The sequence below is a fragment of the Mytilus edulis genome, chromosome 1 (genome assembly GCF_963676685.1).
Source record: "Mytilus edulis chromosome 1, xbMytEdul2.2, whole genome shotgun sequence".
Lineage (NCBI taxonomy): Eukaryota > Metazoa > Mollusca > Bivalvia > Mytilida > Mytilidae > Mytilus > Mytilus edulis.
In genome coordinates, this window is record NC_092344.1 from 95247753 (window position 1) to 95271443 (window position 23691).

The 23691-nt window shown below is 31.4% G+C and overlaps 2 protein-coding genes across 2 annotated transcripts in view; one reads left to right on the plus strand and one right to left on the minus strand.

Annotated features, from left to right (window-relative positions):
• LOC139515774 (zinc transporter 7-like) lies at positions 1-22477 on the minus strand. The gene is made up of 11 exons (XM_071305469.1): positions 22287-22477; positions 16524-16625; positions 15788-15901; positions 15414-15501; positions 12633-12765; positions 11750-11794; positions 11144-11266; positions 3375-3510; positions 2798-2888; positions 2260-2409; positions 1-1714 (listed from the first exon to the last, which is right to left on the minus strand). The coding sequence occupies exons 1-11, from the start codon at positions 22361-22363 to the stop codon at positions 1667-1669; spliced, it is 1107 nt and encodes a 368-aa protein (XP_071161570.1). The 5' UTR covers positions 22364-22477; the 3' UTR covers positions 1-1666.
• LOC139515765 (NAD kinase 2, mitochondrial-like) overlaps positions 22478-23691 on the plus strand; it is an 18874-nt gene continuing 17660 nt past the window's right edge. The window contains exon 1 of the mRNA XM_071305459.1: positions 22478-22978. Coding sequence (XP_071161560.1) covers positions 22769-22978 — 210 coding nt within the window. The 5' untranslated portion in view covers positions 22478-22768. The remainder of the gene's footprint in view (positions 22979-23691) is intronic.

A 23691-nucleotide genomic window follows, 5' to 3' on the forward strand; every position in this document is an offset into this window, starting at 1 on the left:
ATATGGTCAAAAACAAATGTATATACAACAGTTAATTCTATTTCAACCATTCCTACAACTTCAGAACAAAAATTATTGTGAATTTTATTTATGTCTGAAAGTAAATGAGAGGGCAGATTGATGAGAATCTAGGAATAATTTGATTCGACTTTGCTGAAAAAGTGAGATACATTTATTCAATATGAATTATATGCATATGCAGTTGACAGTGGAATGGTTAGTGAAATATTGCGTAAACATAAATAAGACATATTGCATAAAAATTATATGTAAAATCAACAGGATTGGAGGCATGCTAACCAATAATAATGTTTTAATACCTCTATCAATTTTCACTAAACATGAAGTATTTAATTCATTATTGTTTATGATAGTCAATTTTTGTTGGAGATATGTTTGTGAAGACAACAGTATTTCATGAATGCTGTTGTTTACAAAAAGGACTTATACATCATACAAAATTGTTTTTCAAGTTTTTTTAGGTTATTGAACAAACAATTTGAAAAAAAACTGATACCTGATACCTCATGAAATCAAAATAAAACAACTCAAAAAAGGAAAGACTAAAAAGTGAAAAAGTAGGTACCTAGAATAAATATGACTGTTCTCGTATTAAAGCACAATAAAAATAAATAATATGTGAAAGAACTTCACATAAGAAACAATATTTGATGAGAAGATATATCAGGTGGTTTATTAAAAGATTGAGCAATATCAAGAGTATATCTTATGTAAACTTCAATGTAATATATTGCATGCATTGAAGGATTTGAAGAAAGAAAAAAAATAACTAAACTTGAGTGTTTTAGAAAGAAATAAACTTTTGTTTCAGAATAATTATTGGAATTTAGTGCATTATGAAAAAATAAATTATTCAAGTTTAAAATAGAATCTTTATAAAACTGGAATTCCATATTTTACTTTTACAGATTTGATTTTACAAAATACATATTTTTAATAACAACAATATTCTAACATCATACCCACTCATTCACTACTGTTATACATGCAATACCATGTGATCTAAAGAAATGAAATCTAAATAACAATGACATTAACTGGTCCCATAAGAGAAAAGGCAAATTATAACAGTTAACAGTAGTGCACTTTTCTTAGTTAGTAAGAACACAGAATTGAACTTATCTTCCATCAATCTTTTTTTTAAATGGGAGGTAATGCAATGTGTGCTATTTGATGGTATATCAGAAATTTTGAATAGTTTCACAGATTTTATATTCCAATGTAACATATAGTGAATTAAAATTAGATTTTAGAGTAAAAAAAATAATGTAAACATTGACTTCAGTACTGTAGAAATTAAGGAAGAGTAAAACACATTTATATTGTTTCAGTTTATACTATAAGAAATACAATGTTATCATCGAATAGTAATTACAATAAGCCAAAACGGCAACTATTACAATATTTGGAGGCATCTGCCATTTAATGACGTCAAATATAACAAAAATGTTCAAGCTTTTTTGGCTGAATGTGTTATTAATACTTTAACTGCAGTTCAAAATTTTCATAATTTAAAACTCATGAATACAACAACACCTGTTATAGAAACAATATATTATTAATTTGAACACAATGGCAGATCTCTAATCGTCTGTGGCCATTGGGCAAGGACTTGATCTATAGAGTTTTGATGACATGGCTAGTCTCACATGGCAGCATAATCTATTTGAACATAAAGCTGTTTCACTCCAATCTGAAAAAAAAATACAAACAAAATCATTTAATTATTTGTACATAAATAAATTTTATATCAATATTTATCACATATTCTTGTTTTTGTAACCTTACAATGAGATTCAATATGGCTGAACAAAGTATGTGGAGGATGTATACAAATGGAAATAATCAATTAATAGTGTCAAGGAAATGAATATTCAAACATAGGGTACGTCATATCCAAGAAAAATATACAACGAAAGAACTATATACATTGATAAGCTAGCATGGAGAATAAACAATTTAATTTTGGGGAAATAAGTTCTACCTAAACCTGGGTCGCAATTCCTAACGCTTTGAAATAGGAAGAATCCATAGCTATATTTCCTCAAATAGTCACAAAATATCATAAGGACCTAAGAGCTACGGTTCTGCAGCTAAGTTGGATATGTATCTTCAACCTTATGTAACAGATGAAGGGTGATTGGGACAAGATATAGAGTATCCCATACAAAAATGGGATGCAAAATGATCAGGTCGCAAATTGTGTACTAAATGTTAATTAATACAGAAATAATTTACCTGCGCAAAAATGCTATGAGTAGCACTTTGAATGTATCTCGTATCAGCTTTGGCCTCTACTTCTACTTTTATTGTTCCTACATATACTTCACTACATAAAGTCCAAAAATGTGGATCTTGTACACTATATACTCCATCTATCTGTGATACCTACAAATAGGAAAATAGGTAAGGATTCTGAAAGATCATGGATAATCAATTACAAAACTTATCCTATATTTGTATTTGATGATCACCACTACAGTATCCTACAGAACAAGAATATCAATAAAGAATAAAAAAGGATCTGTGGTTTGATTGCCAATGAGAAAACTCTCCACAAGAGACCAAAATGACACAGAAATTAACAACTATAGGTCACTATATGGCCTTCAACAATGAGCAAAGCCCATATCCAAAGTCAGCCACAAAAGATCCTGAAATGACAAATGCTTTACAATTCAAACAAGAAAACAAGCAGCCTAATTTATGTACAAAATAATAAAGTGCCTGTTAAAATTAACAGTATTCCTCCATTGTTAAGAATTTACATACTTACTTTTGTATAACAACCTGGTAATAAATGTTCTATTTGTCTTGGTGTTCTCTGCATCAATATACCAACAGAATCTCGTAATAATGGTAAAACACTGAAATTAAAGGTTAAATTTTTAAAATACATCAGTGTGTTCCTAATATTTAGCTTAATTGCATTCATTGTATTAACAAGATATGAATTTCATTATCTGAAAAAATATTAAGCATCTCTTCAAAAAAATAATTTATATAAACTAAAATAAAATTGTTTCCAGAAATTGACTCAAATTCTCACAATCTTTTAACACAAATTGATGATTTGGTAAAAAAATTTGTGTTAAATATTGAATTTTGAAGAGACCCACAGATTACCTAACATGTTACTTGTAATTCTCATATCCTCACAATCATTAAAAAAACTTAAATTTGGGGACCATTCCCTAAGATGCCTCTATGACTAGCAAGAGAATTATCTTATCATTACCTCTTTTTAATGAGATCATGAAATGTAATATCCTATTACATTATAAATATTCTCTAGAAACTTTTAAAAAAACTCAATCTAATTTAAAAACTAATATAAAATAATGTTTACAAACCTGACAGAAATTAATGCTGCTATAAATAAAGAACATATAGGATCTGCAGACATCCAGCCATACTGATGAATTAGAGCTGATGATATTATAACACCTACACTACCTAATGTATCGGCCATTATATGTAAAAATACACCTGAAAAATACATTATGTTGATTATACCCTACACTACCTAATGTATCGGCCATTATATGTAAAAATACACCTGAAAAAATACATTATGTTGATTATACCCTACACTACCTAATGTATCGGCCATTATATGTAAAAATACACCTGAAAAAATACATTATGTTGATTATACCCTACACTACCTAATGTGTCGGCCATTATATGTAAAAATACACCTGAAACTAGAGGCTCTAAAGAGCCTGTGTCGCTCACCTTGGTCTATGTGCATATTAAATAAAGGACACAAATGGATTCATGACAAAATTGTATTTTGGTGATGGTGATGTGTTTGAAGTTCTTTCTTTACTGAACGATTTTGCTTCTTACAATTATATCTATAATGAACTTTGCCCATTAGTAACAGAGAACTATATTTGGTAAAAATTTACATAAATTTACCAAATTAATGAAAATTGTTAAAAATTGGTAAAAATTTACATAAATTTACCAAATTAATGAAAATTGTTAAAAATTGACTATAAAGGGCAATAACTCCTTAAGGGGTCAACTGACCATTTTGGTCATGTTGACTTATTTGTAGATCTTACTTTGCTGAACATTATTGCTGTTTACAATTTATCTCTATCTATAATAATATTCAAGATAATAACCAAAAACAGCAAAATTTCCTCAAAATTACCAACTCAGGGGCAGCAACCCAACAACCGATTGACCGATTCATCTGAAAATTTCAGGGCAGATAGATCTTGACCTGATAAACATTTTTATTCCTGTCAGATTTCCTCAAAATGCTTTGGTTTTTGAGTTATAAGCCAAAAACTGCATTTTACCCCTATGTTCTATTTTTAGCGGTGGCGGCCATCTTGGTTGGTTGACCAGGTCATGCCACACATTTTTTAAACTAGATACCCCAAAGATGATTGTGGCCAAGTTTGGATTAATTTGGCCCAGTAGTTTCATAGGAGAAGATTTTTGTAAAAGATTACTTTAATTTACGAAAAATGGTTAAAAATTGACTATAAAGGGCAATAACTCCTAAACGGGTCAACTGACCATTTTGGTCATTGTTGACTTATTTGTAGATCTTACTTTGCTGAACATTATTGCTGTTTACAGTTTATCTCTATCTATAATAATATTCAAGATAATAACCAAAAACGGCAAAATTTCCTCAAAATTACCAATTCAGGGGCAGCAACCCAACAACCGATTGACCGATTCATCTGAAAATTTCAGGGCAGATAGATCTTGACCTGATAAACATTTTTATCCCATGTCAGATTTCCTCAAAATGCTTTGGTTTTTGAGTTATAAGCCAAAAACTGCATTTTACCCCTTTGTTCTATTTTTAGCCGTGGCGGCCATCTTGGTTGGTTGACCAGGTCATGCCACACATTTTTTAAACTAGATACCCCAAAGATGATTGTGGCCAAGTTTGGATTAATTTGGCCCAGTAGTTTCAGAGGAGAAGATTTTTGTAAAAGATTACTTTAATTAACGAAAAATGGTTAATCAAAGAGCTGAAAGCTCTGAAGAAAAATGACGCCACTGTCTCTAATATTGGGATAGTTTTTATGCAAGTCTTGATTTTCACATACCGTAATTAGTTTAACAATGCAACATGTCTCGTAAGCATATAATTGATATTCGTATATGTGTGTGTGTGAAGTGAAGGTGCCAACTGGCTGGGTTTTTTTTTAAGACAAATGAATAGGTCAAGACTACCTGAATTGTACAAATAAATACCGTAGAAAGGCTTCTATATTTCTCACTGGTACATAGGCTGAATCCGGGTCCGTTCGCGCCCATTCACGTTTGCACCAACTCATGTTCGCCCCCTTTCACTTTCACACCCTACATGTTCGCAACTAATTAAGTCTTTCCACTTTTCTGTGGAAAGACTTATTGTTTTTCTTCTGATTATTATTTTTTTTTTTTTCTTCCGCCAAATTTTGTTCTTGCGCAAAATGTTTGTTTCGCAATATGTCGCTTAGATATTTCTCATATGGTATCGTATAGTTTATGCGCTTTTAAATTTCACCCTGCTAAGGCGAACCATTTACTATGTAAGAGTTATCTCCCATTTCACTGTTTATCCTCTGTGTGCATCTCCTCCGTAACAAAAAAAGATAGCGACAAAATTCTTTTTACAAATTGTTCGTTACATCCTCAGTAATTTTTGGCGTATTTGGATCGAAGCGATTCGATGAAATTTTATAGGAGTTATCTACCTTTACAAAATAAATTTGTCGGTATGTTTATTTAACTCATTAACAGTTAACCGTATAACCCTGGAATGTTTTTATTTGAGTCCCCTAGGTCCTTACTTAGAAAATGAGGTCAAGGTCAAAGGTCAAGGTCAAGTTCTCAATTGTGACTTTTGCTTGTTTTTGCATTTTCTCTGACACTTTGAGAGATACATATAAAAGAACAAGTGCAAAATGTCAGCTTTATTGTAGTGAAGATATGCTACATTTAGTCTTATACAATTAAATGGCATCTTATAGGAGTTGATGCCCCTGATATGAGGTTATTTGATAATCACTTCAATTAAGTTCATTATAAAGACATTTGACCTTATACAAAAGGTTAAGTGACAAATGACCTTGAAAAATGGCTACCGGAAGTGACCTTGGTAAAACCGGAAGTAGCTTTTTTTGCAATTTTTTCACATAAAAGTACTCAGAATCCATATATTTTGTCATAAAGATACATGAACAGATAACTAAAGACTAAAAATGACTTCCAACAAACCGGAAGTGGCCAATTATCTCCCATTCTACATTCAAAAGTATATAGAAACTATATATTTTTGGAATCAGTGTGAAAGAAGCTATCATATGAGACCGGATGTGACATTCATTTCACCGGAAGTAGCATATTATCTCCCTTATATCACTGAAAAAGATAATTAAACCATTATTTATCGCATCAGTATGAAGAAACTACCTTCTTATCCAAATTTCTTTGTTGTGGAAAGACTTTCAATTGTTCTCTGAACAATTGGTTTTTAATCTTAATTGGTTTTGTGTTTAATAACTCTGTAAGCAAGTGTTTTCTTATAAGTATAATTGTTGTCATTGTCTCAAAATAAAGTGAGACAGCATTTTTTTTTTGTGTTGAATAAATCTTAATCATGTTTTGGATAGCGTATTGTTAAAGATAATAATAATCGTTTCTAAATAAAGTGGTATTTTGTCAACGTTTTATTTAGCGTTGAATAACTCTTAATCATGTTTTGGTTAGTGTATTGCTATACTTTGTTTCATTGACCTCTTTCATAATGAAGTGAGATTCTGACTATTTTTTTTCTGTGTGTTGAATAAATTTTATCATGTTTTGGTTATAATAGTGGATTGCTATATTTTGGTTCCTATATTTTATTGTTTTGTTGTTTCAGATCAAAGGGCTTAAAAACAATTATCTTTTGTGTTTTTCCTTTAAAATCTTCAATGTTTTACTCATACCAAGCTAAAAATACATTCAGTATTTACACCAAAGCAATTTAAAACAACAATCATGATTTTCCAATTATTCAACTTGAATTTGAATTAAAATTGGGCGCGAATGAGTAGAGTGCGAACGGACCTTGGGTGTGAACGTGCGAGGTGCGAAAGTGTATTGGGCGCAAACAGACCTGATACCACATAGTCTGAACCCCCTTCTCCCACAAAATATGATGTAAATTAAAAACAAATTGTTCAGAGAACAATTGAAGTCTTTCCACTAGAAAAGATCTATTTTTATATTGAAATATGAAAAATCAGTTTAAAATGTTAGTTCCTATGGCTTTATGACGTCCTATTAACCTATGACCTTGACCTCAATTTCAAGGTCACAAACCATGGACCTTGAATCAAAATATCCTAGGTCTTTAATATGTTTGGTTAAGGAGTACTACCACTTGACGCGTAATTTTAAATGTAAGATGGACAAAAACTCCCTTTTATTGTATGCGCAGCCTTTCAACCAAAATATACAAGTAAGGACATGTCGCAACTAATAATTTATGAAAAATTATTTGTCAAAATGTCATACAGTATTTGAAAAGAAGTGAAAATAAGCCAAAATCAAAATTTATAATATGACCTTGACCTTTGACATTGACCTCATTTTCATTTTTAGTACCAATGACCTCATGAAGACCCTAGGTCTCTATCAGTTATGGTTTACCAGTTGAAAATGCATATCGCTTGAATCAAATGAAAAAGGGGGAATAACTCTCATATGGAGTCCCCATAGAGCTATGGTTCGAACGAATAGTATTATCCTAAATATGTAACGAGCAATTTGGTAAAATAAAATCTTTTACGGTTACGAAGGAGAGGTGGCCACAAGAAAAACAGTGTTTGGGGAGATAACTCTTACAACGTAATGTATTTTGTTATAATTACATTTGATATATGTTTCATTATAATACTTTATTCTGATTGGCTAACTGCACATCACATGTTATTCCTCAAGCAATTGCATCACTCAATAAAACTTTTCATTCATGATAACACGTGGTCCCACAATAAAGTGCACAGATGAATTGAATAAAAAAGTTATAAAATTCGTGTTTTCATGATCCTAGCTAAAAAAAGTAATTATAAGTATTGAATGTTTCTTTTTGTAACCTCATAGGGTTGCAAAAGCGTTGACCGTGTGCACATCTTTAGAATGAAGCGCTTACGCGCTTCATACAAAAAGTACTTCATCAACGCTTTTACACCTCAATGAATTTACAAAAGAAAGCATTCAATACTTAAATGCAGTTGTAAATTTTTAAAGCAAAAAGAGTTAATACTAACTTTCACTTTTTTGGATGTTCATGTACATTTTGAATGTATTTATTTTTCTCAACTACATGAATTTTTTGGTGTATTTTTAATGATATATATGAGTAGTCCAAATAATTATTACGTCTGGCAAGGCTTTTTAAATTTTATTCTGGGACACCTTCCTATGACCACAAGGCTTATGTTAATTTTTTTCTGGGACGCCTTCTTAGGAAGCCTTCCTACGAACGTCTTAGGAAGGCGTCCCAGAAAAAAATAAAATAGCCTTATTGGATATTTTTATGCATTATTTAACCAGTTAAGTCTTTTACAGGATTGTTTGTTTAATGCTGTTTAAACATTACTGAAAAAAAAACCCACCTTAAATTTGCTAATTATTTGGCATGAAAGTTTGATTTATTGAAAGGGACTCATAGTTTTTCATTTAATTTTAATAATTGTCTAATGGTTAAAACAATAGCTTCGTTGTTTACTTTTATACACAACAACATATTCACTTTGGTCTCGTTGTTTACCTAATATTCACTATGTACTTGGTAACAGTTATTAATTAATTGAATAGAAAATATTATAATAAATATTATTGGAAGCCGAATTGACGTCAAATAGGTGCCGATTTGACTAGATGCCAATTTAACCAGGTGCCGACTTGACTTGTACGTTTCAATTACACTGCGATCTTTTGCGGTATTTTCTTGAGAAAGCCTATTTTCCATCATCAAAGAGAAGAAGAAACTGCTTGAAATGATTCCCGAACGCTTCGTGATTGTTAAAATAAGTTTAATTCACTCAAAAAACAATTTTAAAACTTGCGATGTTTAAACAGGAAGTTTCAAAAGCATGTGTAAAAGAAGAAATTAACCGGTGAGAGTGGAAATCCGTACATAACATATATCACTATAGTACGACTTTTAAAGCAAAACAGTTTCATCCTTTTGTAAAACAGTCTTTAATATACCTATCACATTAATGTTTGAAGGGTCTTAAGCTTATTCAAACCATATAAGTCGGTATGAAACACCAAAACGGAATGATAATAACCGATTACGTTTTGTAGTTTACAAAATTCTGGACTGGTTCCTGTCAAACTACAACACTTTCTTCGACTGTAGTGGAATACAAACAGAAACCAGTTAGTTTGTAAACTGGTTCCTGGCTGATTACTACACAATGCTCATGCATAATGATAACACAAGCACATTCCTCCAGTTTGTATTGAAATTAGTAAATACGAAACCAAGCGCGGTAGGCAGAGAAATCAGGTCGGCAGTTATGGAACAATGACTGCGTCATTTTCCAAAAATTGACTATAAAGGGCAATAACTCCTAAACGGGTCAACTGACCATTTTGGTCATGTTGACTTATTTGTAGATCTTACTTTGCTGAACATTATTGCTGTTTACAGTTTACCTCTATCTATAATAATATTCAAGATAATAACCAAAAACAGCAAAATTTCCTCAAAATTACCAATTCAGGGGCAGCAACTCAACAACCGATTGACCGATTCATCTGAAAATTTCAGGGCAGATAGATCTTGACCTGATAAACATTTTTATCCCATGTCAGATTTCCTCAAAATGCTTTGGTTTTTGAGTTATAAGCCAAAAACTGCATTTTACCCCTTTGTTCTATTTTTATGATGATTGTGGCCAAGTTTGGTTTGATTTGGCCCAGTAGTTTCAGAGGAGAAGATTTTTGTAAAAGTTAACGACGACGGACGACGAAGACGACGGACGCCGGACGCAAAGTGATGGGAATAGCTCACTTGGCCCTTCGGGCCAGGTGAGCTAAAAATACATTATGTTGATTATACCCTACACTACCTAATGTGTCGGCCATTATATGTAAAAATACACCTGAAAAAATACATTATGTTGATTATACCCTACACTACCTAATGTATCGGCCATTATATGTAAAAATACACCTGAAAAAATACATTATGTTGATTATACCCTACACTACCTAATGTATCGGCCATTATATGTAAAAATACACCTGAAAAAATACATTATGTTGATTATACCCTACACTACCTAATGTGTCGGCCATTATATGTAAAAATACACCTGAAAAAATACATTATGTTGATTATACCCTACACTACCTAATGTGTCGGCCATTATATGTAAAAATACACCTGAAAAAATACATTATGTTGATTATACCCTACACTACCTAATGTGTCGGCCATTATATGTAAAAATACACCTGAAAAAATACATTATGTTGATTATACCCTACACTACCTAATGTGTCGGCCATTATATGTAAAAATACACCTGAAAAAATACATTATGTTGATTATACCCTACACTACCTAATGTGTCGGCCATTATATGTAAAAATACACCTGAAAAAATACATTATGTTGATTATACCCTACACTACCTAATGTGTCGGCCATTATATGTAAAAATACACCTGAAAAAATACATTATGTTGATTATACCCTACACTACCTAATGTGTCGGCCATTATATGTAAAAATACACCTGAAAAAATACATAGTCTTGATTATCCACTCTATAGAAAAAGTTCTGATCTAAAATAACCTACAAATGTAGTTAAACTATCAAGTAGTTTCATACGATCTAAATTTGTTCATAAATAGGTTCATTTATTTTCGTGGGTAGAAAGAATGGGTTTAAAGAATTTTTTAATATAATAATCTTATCTTTAGTTGTTCTACTATTTAAGAACTGAGTCACTGACATTTTTTACAAAAAAACATGCCTGTCTGAAAAGAGGGATCGAAATTCTTGATTCCAGTGTTGAGGAATGGGTTTAAAAAACATTTCTGGTGAAAACATTTTGGAGGCCAAAACTGATTTCTTAATTGAGTTGTTACCTTGCATGATTTGTTTTTGCGAAGCATTAGCTGGATTATGTGAATGAGCATGACCTCCATGTGAATGTCCATGACTACTACTTTCATGTGAATGACCATGACCTTTGTCTTTCTCTTCTAAACCTGAAATCGAAATCGTTAATTAAAAACTGATTTTCTACCATAAATAAAATTTGAGCATGACACTATTCAGTTTATTCTAATTAATAAAATTAAATATTTTGGCAAATATTCATGTACATTGTTGAAATTAGCCTGCAATACTTGCGTTAAATACACAGTTGTTATATAGAGCTAATATCTAATGACATCTAATTCATTTTTATAGAAGAGGCCAAAACATAAAAAAGAAAAAGTTGCAAGAATTATGATATATTTAAGATTTTTATTGTCATGGTTATTAAAAAATTGTTTTAAAATACCGAAAAACTTTCCTGTAAATATCTTTACAGGACATTATTCAACTAGTCATTTTTCACACCTACAAATTTTTTTGCCAAACCTTCTGATGTTCAATGAAAATTTGTGTTGCCTTTTCTGACAGGTATTTAGCACTGACTGTCTGACAATTAACATCATTAAATGATGATGTAGAAAAACACTAACCTAATCCATGACTGTGTCCATGTCCTCCATGAGAATGTCCATGATCTATAATGTAATAAATCATTCATGAAACCCTTTAGCATTGTTGATCATTTAAATATTTTATGGAATTAATTTTTTTTATAAATAGTGCCTTGTTATGCCATACAACTTTCTTTCATATAAAAAAACCCACAGAAAGTTGCTCACAATATTGTTTCACGTATGTCTCACTTGTTATTAGACTTTGAATTCCATGCTTTGTGGGAAAATTAAAATTCATAGTGAAGTCAAACAGGAAGTGACTGTCCAGCAGATCTAAGGTCACTTATATGATACAAATCACAATTGCAAAGTGCAATAAAAATTAAAAGTATTGTAAGCCCTTCAGTGACCCTGCAGCAGAAATACTTACATCACAAAATTTAGCATTATAAAGTTTCAGACTGTTAATCAAATCTTCCTTATTACATGTGGGTAATTTTTAAAGAAAGTTACAGATGCACAGGGGAACTGACTGACAAATAAAGTCTGAATGGAAGCTTAATAAAATATTTATTTAAAAATCTAAATCTAAAAACTTAATTTAGTGATACTTTGGAAATACAGGGCTTTTTTTTTTAATATGACTAATAAAAGTGATCCTATTTACACCAGATAAAATCAAAAACAAACTTCTAAACAGTATTGTGCGTAAAGTTTTTCTTTTGTATCGTCTAAGACAAAAACCTGACCATTGTTTATGTGTATTTGAATAAGTTGCAGTAACTCATTGTGAAGAGTTACATTATTGACATAACCTCATTATGCCTTACATGTGCATGATTAGAATTGTATTTACATAATTTTATCTACTCATGGGTAGTTACCATAACCTTAGGTCACTGATAATTAATTGTCTTACCATCCCCTCCTCCCCCATGAGAGTGACCATGTCCATGTTGGAAGGCAAAGATCCCAACCAGATTTACAAGAAATCCAGCAACAGATACAATAAACAATCGATCATGTTTTACTTCAGGAGGCTCTGCTAAACGCTGAAAGAAATCCAAATTATTCATCATTTTTGTCGACTTAGTCAATACTTATAAAAATAATTTAAAAAAAATATCAATATTAATCAAATTAAATCCCATAAAGGGGACTATTTTAACTACATGCACCGGATGTTCCCAAAATACAAGAAAAGCATTAAGTTTTTTAATATCACTATGCTAATTTTAATAGCCATATATACTTTAATCTTTTAATGTCCCCACACTTTTATATTTCCATACTTATATAACGATTTTTTTTAATTAGTCATTTCCCTTTAGAGAATTTTATTCACGTATAATACTTTTGATATTCATGATGTTGTGCTTAGTTCAGAAATGGTTTTTTTTAAATCATCTTAAATGTTAACCGACAACTGATAATAATCAAAAAGCAGATTGCTCTGAGGAATATGATTGCCATTGTTTTCATTGACACATGTATAACTGGATAGTATTATTTTGAAAACTAATTCAACTGCACGTTTAAAATGCAATTTACGTAATCTGAATAGTTACTCAAGTTTAAAAACAGCCAATCCCCGATACAAGTGTATGAACAATGTACTTATTGTGTTTTATTTTTGTACTATCAATTCCAAGTTTACTTTCCACAGCAGTCACTGAGAGAGAAAGGAGGTATTACACTTCGTATCTTATCACCTATTTTCATACGTTAATTAAGAATTGAATGCTTCTTTTAAACAGTGTTCCAGCTAGGTTTTCAAAAGGGCAGGGTGCCAATCCTGAAAAAGGGCATTTAACGCGCGATATGATAATATGAAAAGGGCATATTTTAATAAAAGATGTTAATCAAACATTTGTGTTTATTCGTTGAATCACAGGTTATACAAGAACAACATCTTTAGCCCATATAGAACTCTATCTTTCTACTTTTAAGGCTGAAAAACTTGTCAAGCAGCTTGTCACACAAGTTTTTTTATCATTGCTTGGCACAGTTGAACTTTATATGCAGTATGTTTTGAAAGGAGATCTGTTTCATACTGTTTCTATGGTCTACCACATTTTACCAGTTTCACCTTTCTACCCCTGCTGTGCTTGATGGCAATACAGCACAAAACAGCTGTGCTCAGTAAATTCACAATTTTAGGATATAAAGCAACAGTGAAAAATAGTATCAAAAATAAAGAATACAGAAAAAGATGACCAAGGCACCCTACCAACACTGCTACTAAGACCCTCTTTAACTTTTCCCATAACTCAAAATAAATACCTAAACATATATATTCTTAAGCAAGAAGTATGGAGACACATTTTAGAATATGTAATTTACGTCTGAATTTTCTGTTTATTTTACAAAAGTTTTGTAACTTCATTGGGGTGTAAAAGTGTTGACCGAAGTACATTTACTAAAAGTGTGCGCACGGTCAACGCTTTTACAACCCTATGAAGTTACAAAAAGAAGCATTCAATACTTATAATTACATTTTTATAGCAATGATCCTGCAAAAATGAATTTTATTATTGTTTTATTTAATTCACCTGTGCACTTTATTGTGAGACCACGTGTTATCATGAATGAAAGGTTTTATTGAGCAATGCAATTGCTTACGAAATAACATGTGATGTGCAGTTAGCCAATCAGAATAAAGTATCATAATGAAACATACATCTAATGTAATTATTTCTAGGAGGAACTTATTCCTAATTCTTTAAATTTTTTAATTTCCTTTGAGTCAGTGGGCATGACTCCTTTCTGTACACACTCCTCTGTTTAAATTGCGATCGTTTTTGATATAATACCATGTTTATCGACAGAACGAGCTAATTTTTCTCAAAATGTTGAATTGTATTTTTATTTACTTACGGAAGGGAGACAACTATTTCGGCTGAAGGGGTGTTGTAGTTACACCTTTACGATGTGGACTACACTTATTTTAGTTTAAATGATACATATGATTTAAAATTATGCAACAACAATAACCCTCAATAACAGACAGACATAGAAGGGATCCCATGAGTTTCAAATTAATCAATGGAGTGAGGAATCCAGAGCAACCATTCAATCTGATAACCCTTGAAGTCAAGAAAACTATACACATGCATAATTACCTAAACAAACCCTAGACTTGTGATTTGCAAGAACGTGTATTTCAAAATGTTAATTAAACGACCTAGATGGTTCTTTATTTCTTTGTGGAAGTACAATATCAAATATCAGTTTCATAACGATGATTGACATGTAAGAAAAACTCAACTTCAGTTCTTATATGACAGAAATAGATTTATCAGAATTCAGAGAACTCTCGCATTTTATCCAAACTTGGGAATTTCCTCTGACGTGTTTCTAAATTTATAAAAACACTAAATATAACTACAGCTTAATCATGTTACGTCTGATTTTCCATGTTGTTCAAAACACGCATATAGGTCAAGGGAAATATCAAACATGAAGATTATGAGAAGAACATTATAGGAAAGTTGTTTAAGTTTAATCCTTTTGTTTGTTTTTACCTTTTAAAGCAAGACAATCATAAGAATCTGAGATGTTCCTTAATGTTTAGAATAAAACGTTTGATGTGAAGGCATGACCCTGAGTCAATGGTATAAGTCTATAGACTGCTTGAAAGCGTATCTCAAAAAACATGTTAGTAGTTTACACAAAAAAGCTAAATCTACATTTCACTTACCTCAACTGCTTCTGAGAAAATAAAGAAACCAATAAACAAGAGAAACAATCCATTAACAAATCCTGCCATTACTTCTGCTCTCACATAACTAAAAAAGATACAATCAAAGTGTGATTACACTGGACAAAGCATTTGACGTATATATCTTACAGTAATGTCAAAATCTAGATAATTTCTTTTCAACTGTTTCCCTACGAAATACCGAGCATTGTTAACCAGTCCTGTAAGCTATATCTAAATACCAGTACTAATGTAGTGTGTCAGGTAAACATAACAAGAATAAACAAATAAATTATATAGATTAGTGTACAAGGGAGACCAGTAAAGTTATATCTATAACTTATCTATTGTTAATTTAAAATAGTATTCCATACCCGTATGAGTAATTTTCTGTTGCTCGCCATCTTGAAATTACAGATGCTGCAAGACCTGCTAATAAAGCTGTGCAGTCGAAAAACATGTGAAAGGAATCAGATATGAGTCCCAAACTGGAATAGAAAAAATGGCATTATAAAACCAATGCATTTACATTTTGATTTAAAAATCAAATCAATGTAATTATGATAAATTATAATAAATCTACAACCTACTCAGGTTAGTTATTCTATAAGTGAAAATAAGACACTGAATTTATGTTTTTCCTTTAAGCAAAAAGTATTACAAATGTCTCCATCAAACATACAAACTGACATGCATTCTTTCCTATTAACTCTATATGTGACTGTCTCAAGCCAAAAGCCTGTAGTGCAGTGATTGTTGATGGTTGATGTCTAATAACATGTTTTTATTCTATGTTGGATAGGTATTCATTAGCAATCACCTTAACACATCTCCCTATTTTTATATAAATGGCTTACCTGTTTGTCCAGATACCATATGTCCTCCCTATTTATATATATATGGCTTACCTGTTTGTCCAGATACCATATGTCCTCCCTATTTTTATATATATGGCTTACTTGTTTGTCCAGATACCATATGTCCTCCCTATTTATATATATGGCTTACCTGTTTGTCCAGATACCATATGTCCTCCCTATTTATATATATATGGCTTAACTGTTTGTCCAGATACCATATGTCCTCCCTATTTTTATATATATGGCTTACCTGTTTGTCCAGATACCATATGTCAGTTCAACAAATGCAAATGAAAGATTCAATAGAAGAAAGAAGAATATATTCCTTGATGTCTTCTCTGAGAATATCAATCTAAAAGATAAAGTAGTTTTAAAGAGAAAAAATATTCCTTGAAGTCTTCTCTGATAACAATCTAAAGTATAAAATAATCATTGGTATATATTCATTTTGTGAAATTCATTACTTTTTCTCTTAATAGACAACTTTTGAGTTCGATGCATTTCCGTCAAAAACTCTGGTTTTAGTGAACGTCATGTCATTTGTGCGTTTAGGGGCGTCGTCACTTCCATTCCAATGTTGAGCGAGTGGTTGGAAAACTATAATTCTATATTGTACGAATTATTCGGCAAATTGAATTCTCAAAATTGACAATCAGCATTGCTGTCATTAGGGAATTGACATTAAGTACCTACAGAACAACCAGGATTTCTGCACAATGACAATCACGAAGACGCTTGATGAACGTAAATAGTGCAGGGATACAGGCGACCCCCTCTATCTGGTAAATGACGTCATAAAGGCGCGTATAATTTATGAGTTTTTTTCCGGTGATGGATGAACTCGAAAGTGGTCTATTTAATGAGGCAAAGTTTTTTATTTAAATAGTTAAAACTGTTATTGAAACTAAAATTTTATTTTGTTTTTTTTCTTGTTATAAATTCTTAATAGTTATTTTTACTTTATCTGTTGAATGGTTTTAAAAAAATATGTATGTAGCTGCTTTCTTATTAACAACTATTAAATCAGTCATTATTTGATTCTTTTTATGTTGACAGTGCACATTTCAAAAGTAAATATTCAATTTCACTCTTTACAAAGAACCTACAAAATAACAATTCACTATATCACTGGTGCCTGTTCAATAACCATTAAATGATTTCAATAGAAATACAAGTGTGCTACATGTATAAGTCTGTATTTGGCTGGCTTGAATATTGATATATTAATAAGAGCCGGCAAAATAGCCACTGTCATTTTTTTAAAGTCTAAAAGTGCACATTTTACTGTGTATATCAATTGGCAAGAGATGTTACCATTATTCGTCATGATGGCTGATGGTGCCCCTATACACCTTTATATCACTATTCCCGTTTTACCGAATCCGGGTCCGTCCGCCCTGATTCTGGTTCGTCCTAGTTTCTGTTCGCCCTAATACCTGTTCGCCTCGAGTCCGTTCGCCCTGATTTTATTTTTTAGTATAGTGTTGCGTTGTGTGTAGTCGGTCTTCAATTTTGCCAAATATTTATGATGGATCATGTTGTTTATACATGTAGCTAGCTGCTACTAGGACTAGGTTATAAGTTTCTGTACATTTCAGGACTACAAGATATTGTGGCTTCAAGGTATTGCCTTGAGGACTAAGTTTGTATCTGTAATATGTTATTACGTGACTAGGAAGTTTAAGTTTATGTGAATTTCAGCACTACATTGTATTTTTAAATGTATAACAACTGAAGACTAAATTATTTGTATGTACGGTACCTAATTGAATATGTTGAAGTTTACATTCACCGAATATTTATTTATGATGTATATTCTGTGGTACTGCTATTAGAAAATAAGTTTCTCAGAATTTCAGCACTACATTGTATTTTAAAATGTGAAACAACTGAAGACTAAGTTGGTGTCTTGCTGCTACGAGGATAAGTTTCTGTGAAATCAAAGACTACAAAGTATTTGACATGATAAAACAACTATACAGACTAAGTCTATATTTAACTTTATTGATTACTATACTACATTCCGGTTATTTGCATAGCCTATTTGTCAGACGAAATTATGCAATAAAGCGGAGTATGCTTATATCCGAAATGCCAAAATACGGAGTCAAATAACATCGATAGTGCAGATCAGTAAAAGGAAATCCTGAAGAAAGATGAACGTCCATAATCCTCTTACAACATATTGAATGATTATTTATTCTAATAAAAGTTATTTGTCTAGTGTCATGCATTTTATTTCATTGTTTATTCTTTCAATAAAGTTTATAAACACATTTAGTTTTAGTTTATTTATGTACCGACTTTTCCTTTACCTGAGATACGAAAATAAAATTGTTCTAAAAATAGATTTGTTTCTATGACCCGGATGTACAAATTATATTATAACGCTTTGATTAAAACAAACTGTTGAATAATGCTACACAGTTTATAATCATTTGATACAATAAATGTGTAATGAACTGCCTTTAATATGCAGTATTTACCGATTGCACAGTGATGTAACACTGTTACTTTAACCTCGTTAGTTTCGTATATGCAAAGCGCATGTAATGGGGCCCTGCACGGGTTATTTGCTGGACACGAGTGTTGAAAGTGAGAAAATATAATAATTTTAAGTTAATGTTCTTTTCAAAAAATATATAAATGCCCTGTAATATTTAACATAAATGTAGATCACCCCTAGCCAAATTACGAGATTGCACATTGGATAATGATCGATAATTAGCAGGCGTTATTGTTTTAAAAATACACCTAAAATGTAATCTATGAACAATGTTTGAAATGCAATCAATTAACACCTTTTGAGATAGAAGATCATAGAATGGTTGTGTTTTTACAACAATCAGCTGATTGACATTTTTATGACCTCGAGGCTTAAAATAGAATATGGGAAACTTTACCTGTGTACACATCGAGGCCTTTTTTATAATCATATATAAAACACGAAAGAAACTGTTTTAAAACTTTATTTAAATAACACAGAAGTAAATGTAAAAAAATATAAAAAATAATGATGCATTCAAAAAAAATATACTTACCAAATTGCTGTTTCCGGTCAAAACATCTCGTCAGTTTTAACTAAGCATATCTAGCTGGCGATTATTTTCTATGCAATTAACCGAAATGCCACTTGTGGGGCTATGCATATAACCGTACAATTTAACATTAGATGAATGGGAAATGGTTTTGTGCAGGAGAAAAGTATGCAATTAACCGAATTATGCTATTAAGCGGTATGCAATTAAGTGGAATCGACTGTATATATAAAAATATTAATTTTCGCGAACCATTTAGGTCACGGAAATTCCAAAATATGGCATCAGTAAGGAGAGTTGTGCAAATAATGTAAATACACAGAACCCCCCTCAAACTTTCTTTATCTAAAAGTATACATCATTTTCTATTTTATATGTACTAACAACATTCCATTTTTCTATAATTTCGATTAAAAAATTCCAAAATCTGAGTTAAAATAGGTCGAATGCCCCAAATAAACATTTTCTGATTGGTTGAAATACTGTGGCGTTATCCTTTCAAAGTGTAAAGAATCTTTCAATCACTATTTTATGATATATTTTTCTGTTTTTAGGTTTGCATATCAGTAGTCAAAGTGAATCAGAAATAGTTCTGAGTAGTGTGGGTTTTTTTTAGAATTAGAAGGTATTAAGTCTACATAACTTCATAAGTCATTATTTAACTGAAGTCTAAAAAGATGACTCAACCTTCCCTCTAATTCTCCCTCTATTTTTGAAACCTGCATACCAAATTAAAGGGCATTTGCTCCCCTTGAAAACTATTAGGCCCCTTCCCTGTCATTTCTCTTTAAATTTGCTCAAAAGTCATACTTTTAGTCCATTTACAGTAACGGCTGATTTGTGATTTTACCATCTTAACTGCAATTTTCATATTGAACACATTTGACCATTCAGTATGAGTTCCCATGTATTTTTGTCTTATATGAAGGAGGTTTTAGGTCATGTTTTCCTAAACACCTTATTGGTGTTTGTCTGTCTGGATTGTTAAAACCACAAAATCAAATATCGATGAATATGCAAGTTTTCATTAATCCAGGTGAATTGACATCCACGAAAAATATAGGAATCCACAGTAAGATAACTCCCCTAAAGGTTTTGATAAATTTTGGATATGACATTAGGAAGTTATAAAACTTTATTCTTTGAATATGTTTCAAGAATATTACATGCATGCTCAGCACCACTTTTTATCAGGAATTTTATAATTTAATGTATGTCTTAAAATTTGGGTTTTTTCCATTCTAATAGGTGGATTTTCAAGTTAATGAGAAAAATGCTTTGTTCACTAATTCAGCAATACTTTAACTGTTGTGAATGTGAGCTCCCTTCCGCTATTATTAGAATCTAGATTTACATCATTCATTTTCAATGTAAGAGTTCTCCTTTCATTCAAAAGGTAGATTTCCATGTTTGCTGGTCACTTGACTAGAAACTGCATTCAGTGATATTGTTTGTCTCAATTTACAACTGAATTTCAGATTTTTCCTAATTACCAATCACTAAAATAAATGTCATTTGATACTAAATAAATACATGTAGTATTGTATGTAACTATCATATTCATGTTTTTATTTGACATTATGAAAGTACTATTGAGATCCAGGATTCTGTCTTGAATAAACAGTGTTTGTAACACACATGGTTTTATCCGTTTCTTTCCCTTCCCTTAAAAGTATCTTTTAGTTTGAAACTACCTGACAATCATACTGAGTTCACACCTAATTTGAAATGAATTGCATTGACATTAACTAATTTGAATTAGTTTAATTCACATTTGAAACGTTTTACATTAACAAACACATAGTTCAAATGCGAATCGAATGCAAGTGAATTGTTTGTCTATCTATGGTCAACATGTTGGGGTATGACTATACCACTTTTACCAATTTTAAGAAACATTGTTGAATTTTATTTATGGAAGCTTACTTTTCATTTATATAAATTTAAGATTAATATTTCTGAGATGTAGGTTATGGATTGTCTCTACTTATAAATGGGGAGGATTCTCAGTTATTTAATATATTTAATTAAATTGTATTCAGGGCCGTAGTATATTTTAACAATATAAAGATATTCAGTAACAGTTATAACAAGATCAATTCCGAACTGTACTTCACACACCTTTATTTCCTAAAAAAATATTTAAAAGCACTAATTTGAATTACTATTAGTGAAACAAATACCAAAAACACAGTCACACTGCTGTACATTGATCACTTGTCATCCGTGTTTTTACCCATCCAAGCTGACTATTTTATTTGAGAAAAATGTTATTTTCATTTAATATTAATCCATCAAAGACAATTCATATAACAATCAGTGATATCAAAGATTTCAAATTGAAATGATACCTTATCAGCAATCAAAATTTTGGCAAATATTCTGTATTTAACTTTTAATAGATATACATAAATTTCAAACAATTATATATATATATATATTTCGTTCATTAATGTAATATATACATATCATTAATGAATATAGGGCGAACGAACCCAGGGCGAACGGACTATCAGGGCGAACAAACTCAGTGCAAACGAACTTAGGGCGAACATGTAATCAGGGCGAACGATCCAGATACCCGTTTTACCTGAGAATCTGTCCCACTTGAACTATTGACTTCATACAACAATCCCTTTTCCATTTTGGTGTCAGATATTTTGAATTGTGATATAACAAATTTAAGGGTACCTGAGTGATGTTGTGTAATCGTGGCCAAATAGCGATAAGGTGTATTACCACCCCCAGTCATAGCAAAACTGTCCTATAATTATTTGCCATATTCAGACTCGTATGAAATTTTTAAAAAATGTACCAGAAATACACAGAATACCAGAAGAACTGTAGCACTTAAGGACAATTTCTGTTCTTATGTTTACATTTGAAATTACTTAAGTAGACTTATGTAGATAGTTCTTGAAAATTTTAGACAGATTCTGACAGGTGCCACGTTTGCCATATGTTTGCTTGTTTACCTCATCGCAGCCTTGAGTTTCTCTGTTACTCCCCATCCCGGGCGATGGACTCTATCTCCTTTGTGGACTGGAAGCATTTTTTTTTTATTCAGGTATGTCTTAAACTATGTTTGAATCAAGGCATGCGACAGAAGAGACACGTCGTGTTGGACTTTTCCGGTCTGGATTGTTTAGCATTTGTTTTCGTATGCGAGAGCTTCCGGTTTAAAATTACTAAAAGAAATTTCCTATTTTACACTTCTCACAAGAACACGAGATATATATTAAAATTGTAAAAATAAATATATTAATTTTAGAATTATGATAAAACAAAATTGTTGACTTTAAAATTTTCGAAACTTTAATTCATTTTAGCTCTATTCGTCCATAAACAAACGTGTGGCGAGCTGTGGTCGAGTTTGATATTGTGAAAGTTATCATTACAGTCATATAGACTAAAGTGACATTTTAAGCCTTTCATAGTAAAATGTCAAGTTAAAAAAATGCACTATCGACTTTTCCATAGACTTATTCCTATACACAGAAATCCCTCAGCATACTTAGCAGCAGCTTCAAGTTCAAACAGCACATCTAGTTTACCAAACAGAACACCATTTAAACCCAAAACTGCAGTGGTTTTGTCTAAAGTGACAAGATACGAATTTGAAAAACGTATTTTTCCAGACTTTACAGAACAGCAACTGAAAGACCACGTAAGCCATACTGCGAAAAAGAAATGAGAAACATTAATTGTCAAACTTCAAAGTAAACAGATGGAGAAGCTTTCCATTCAATCACACGCCAAGTTGATCCGTCCCAAGTTGTTCTGTCCCTAGTCAATCTGTTTTTAGTCTGAAAAGTTAATAATTACTGAATCATAAAGTTCCATTAGCAATGCAATTTATTATTTATCAAACTTCAATACTCTAGTTTAGAGATGTTTTTTTTTTTTTCTAGGTCCTATTTTATTTTGAACACAATGTAACGTGATAACGGGCAGAATTTTACAGTATTGAATAGGCAATATCTCAGTAAATGCAGTCATATTAAATACGGGGCATTTAGAACCAGAGGAAAAGATTGAAACAGAACAGTTTCTTGGAGAAAAGCTTATATAGCCATCAATTAAAAGGTTTTCCCCATACTTCTAAGTACTTTCTTACTATATTTTCCTCTATCCCAAAATCTGCCTCCTAATCAATATTGCTGCAATGATGATAATGTGACCTGCCAATATATCATTATCTGCTTGAAAACAGCAACATACATGTATTGGTGATTAAAAGTAAAATAACAAACTGGAAGAAAAATCCATAATCAAATGGTAAAATCAAAAGCTCAAAGCGGCTTATTTTAAGCCATCAAAAGAATGGAAAACAACATTCATATTCCTAATGTGTCACAGAAATTTCCTTATGGAAGAAAT

Bases quoted from the DNA above. Each gene is read 5' to 3' on its own strand.
- LOC139515774 (XM_071305469.1), bottom strand. From the start codon at position 22,363: ATGCTTCCAGTCCACAAAGGAGATAGAGTCCATCGCCCGGGATGGGGA. The intron at 16,626-22,286 runs GTAAACAAGCAA...TTTATCTTTTAG, and splicing joins AAACTCAAGGCTGCGATGAG to ATTGATATTCTCAGAGAAGA. The intron at 2,889-3,374 runs GTTTGTAAACAT...CTTTAATTTCAG, and splicing joins GCAGCATTAATTTCTGTCAG to TGTTTTACCATTATTACGAG.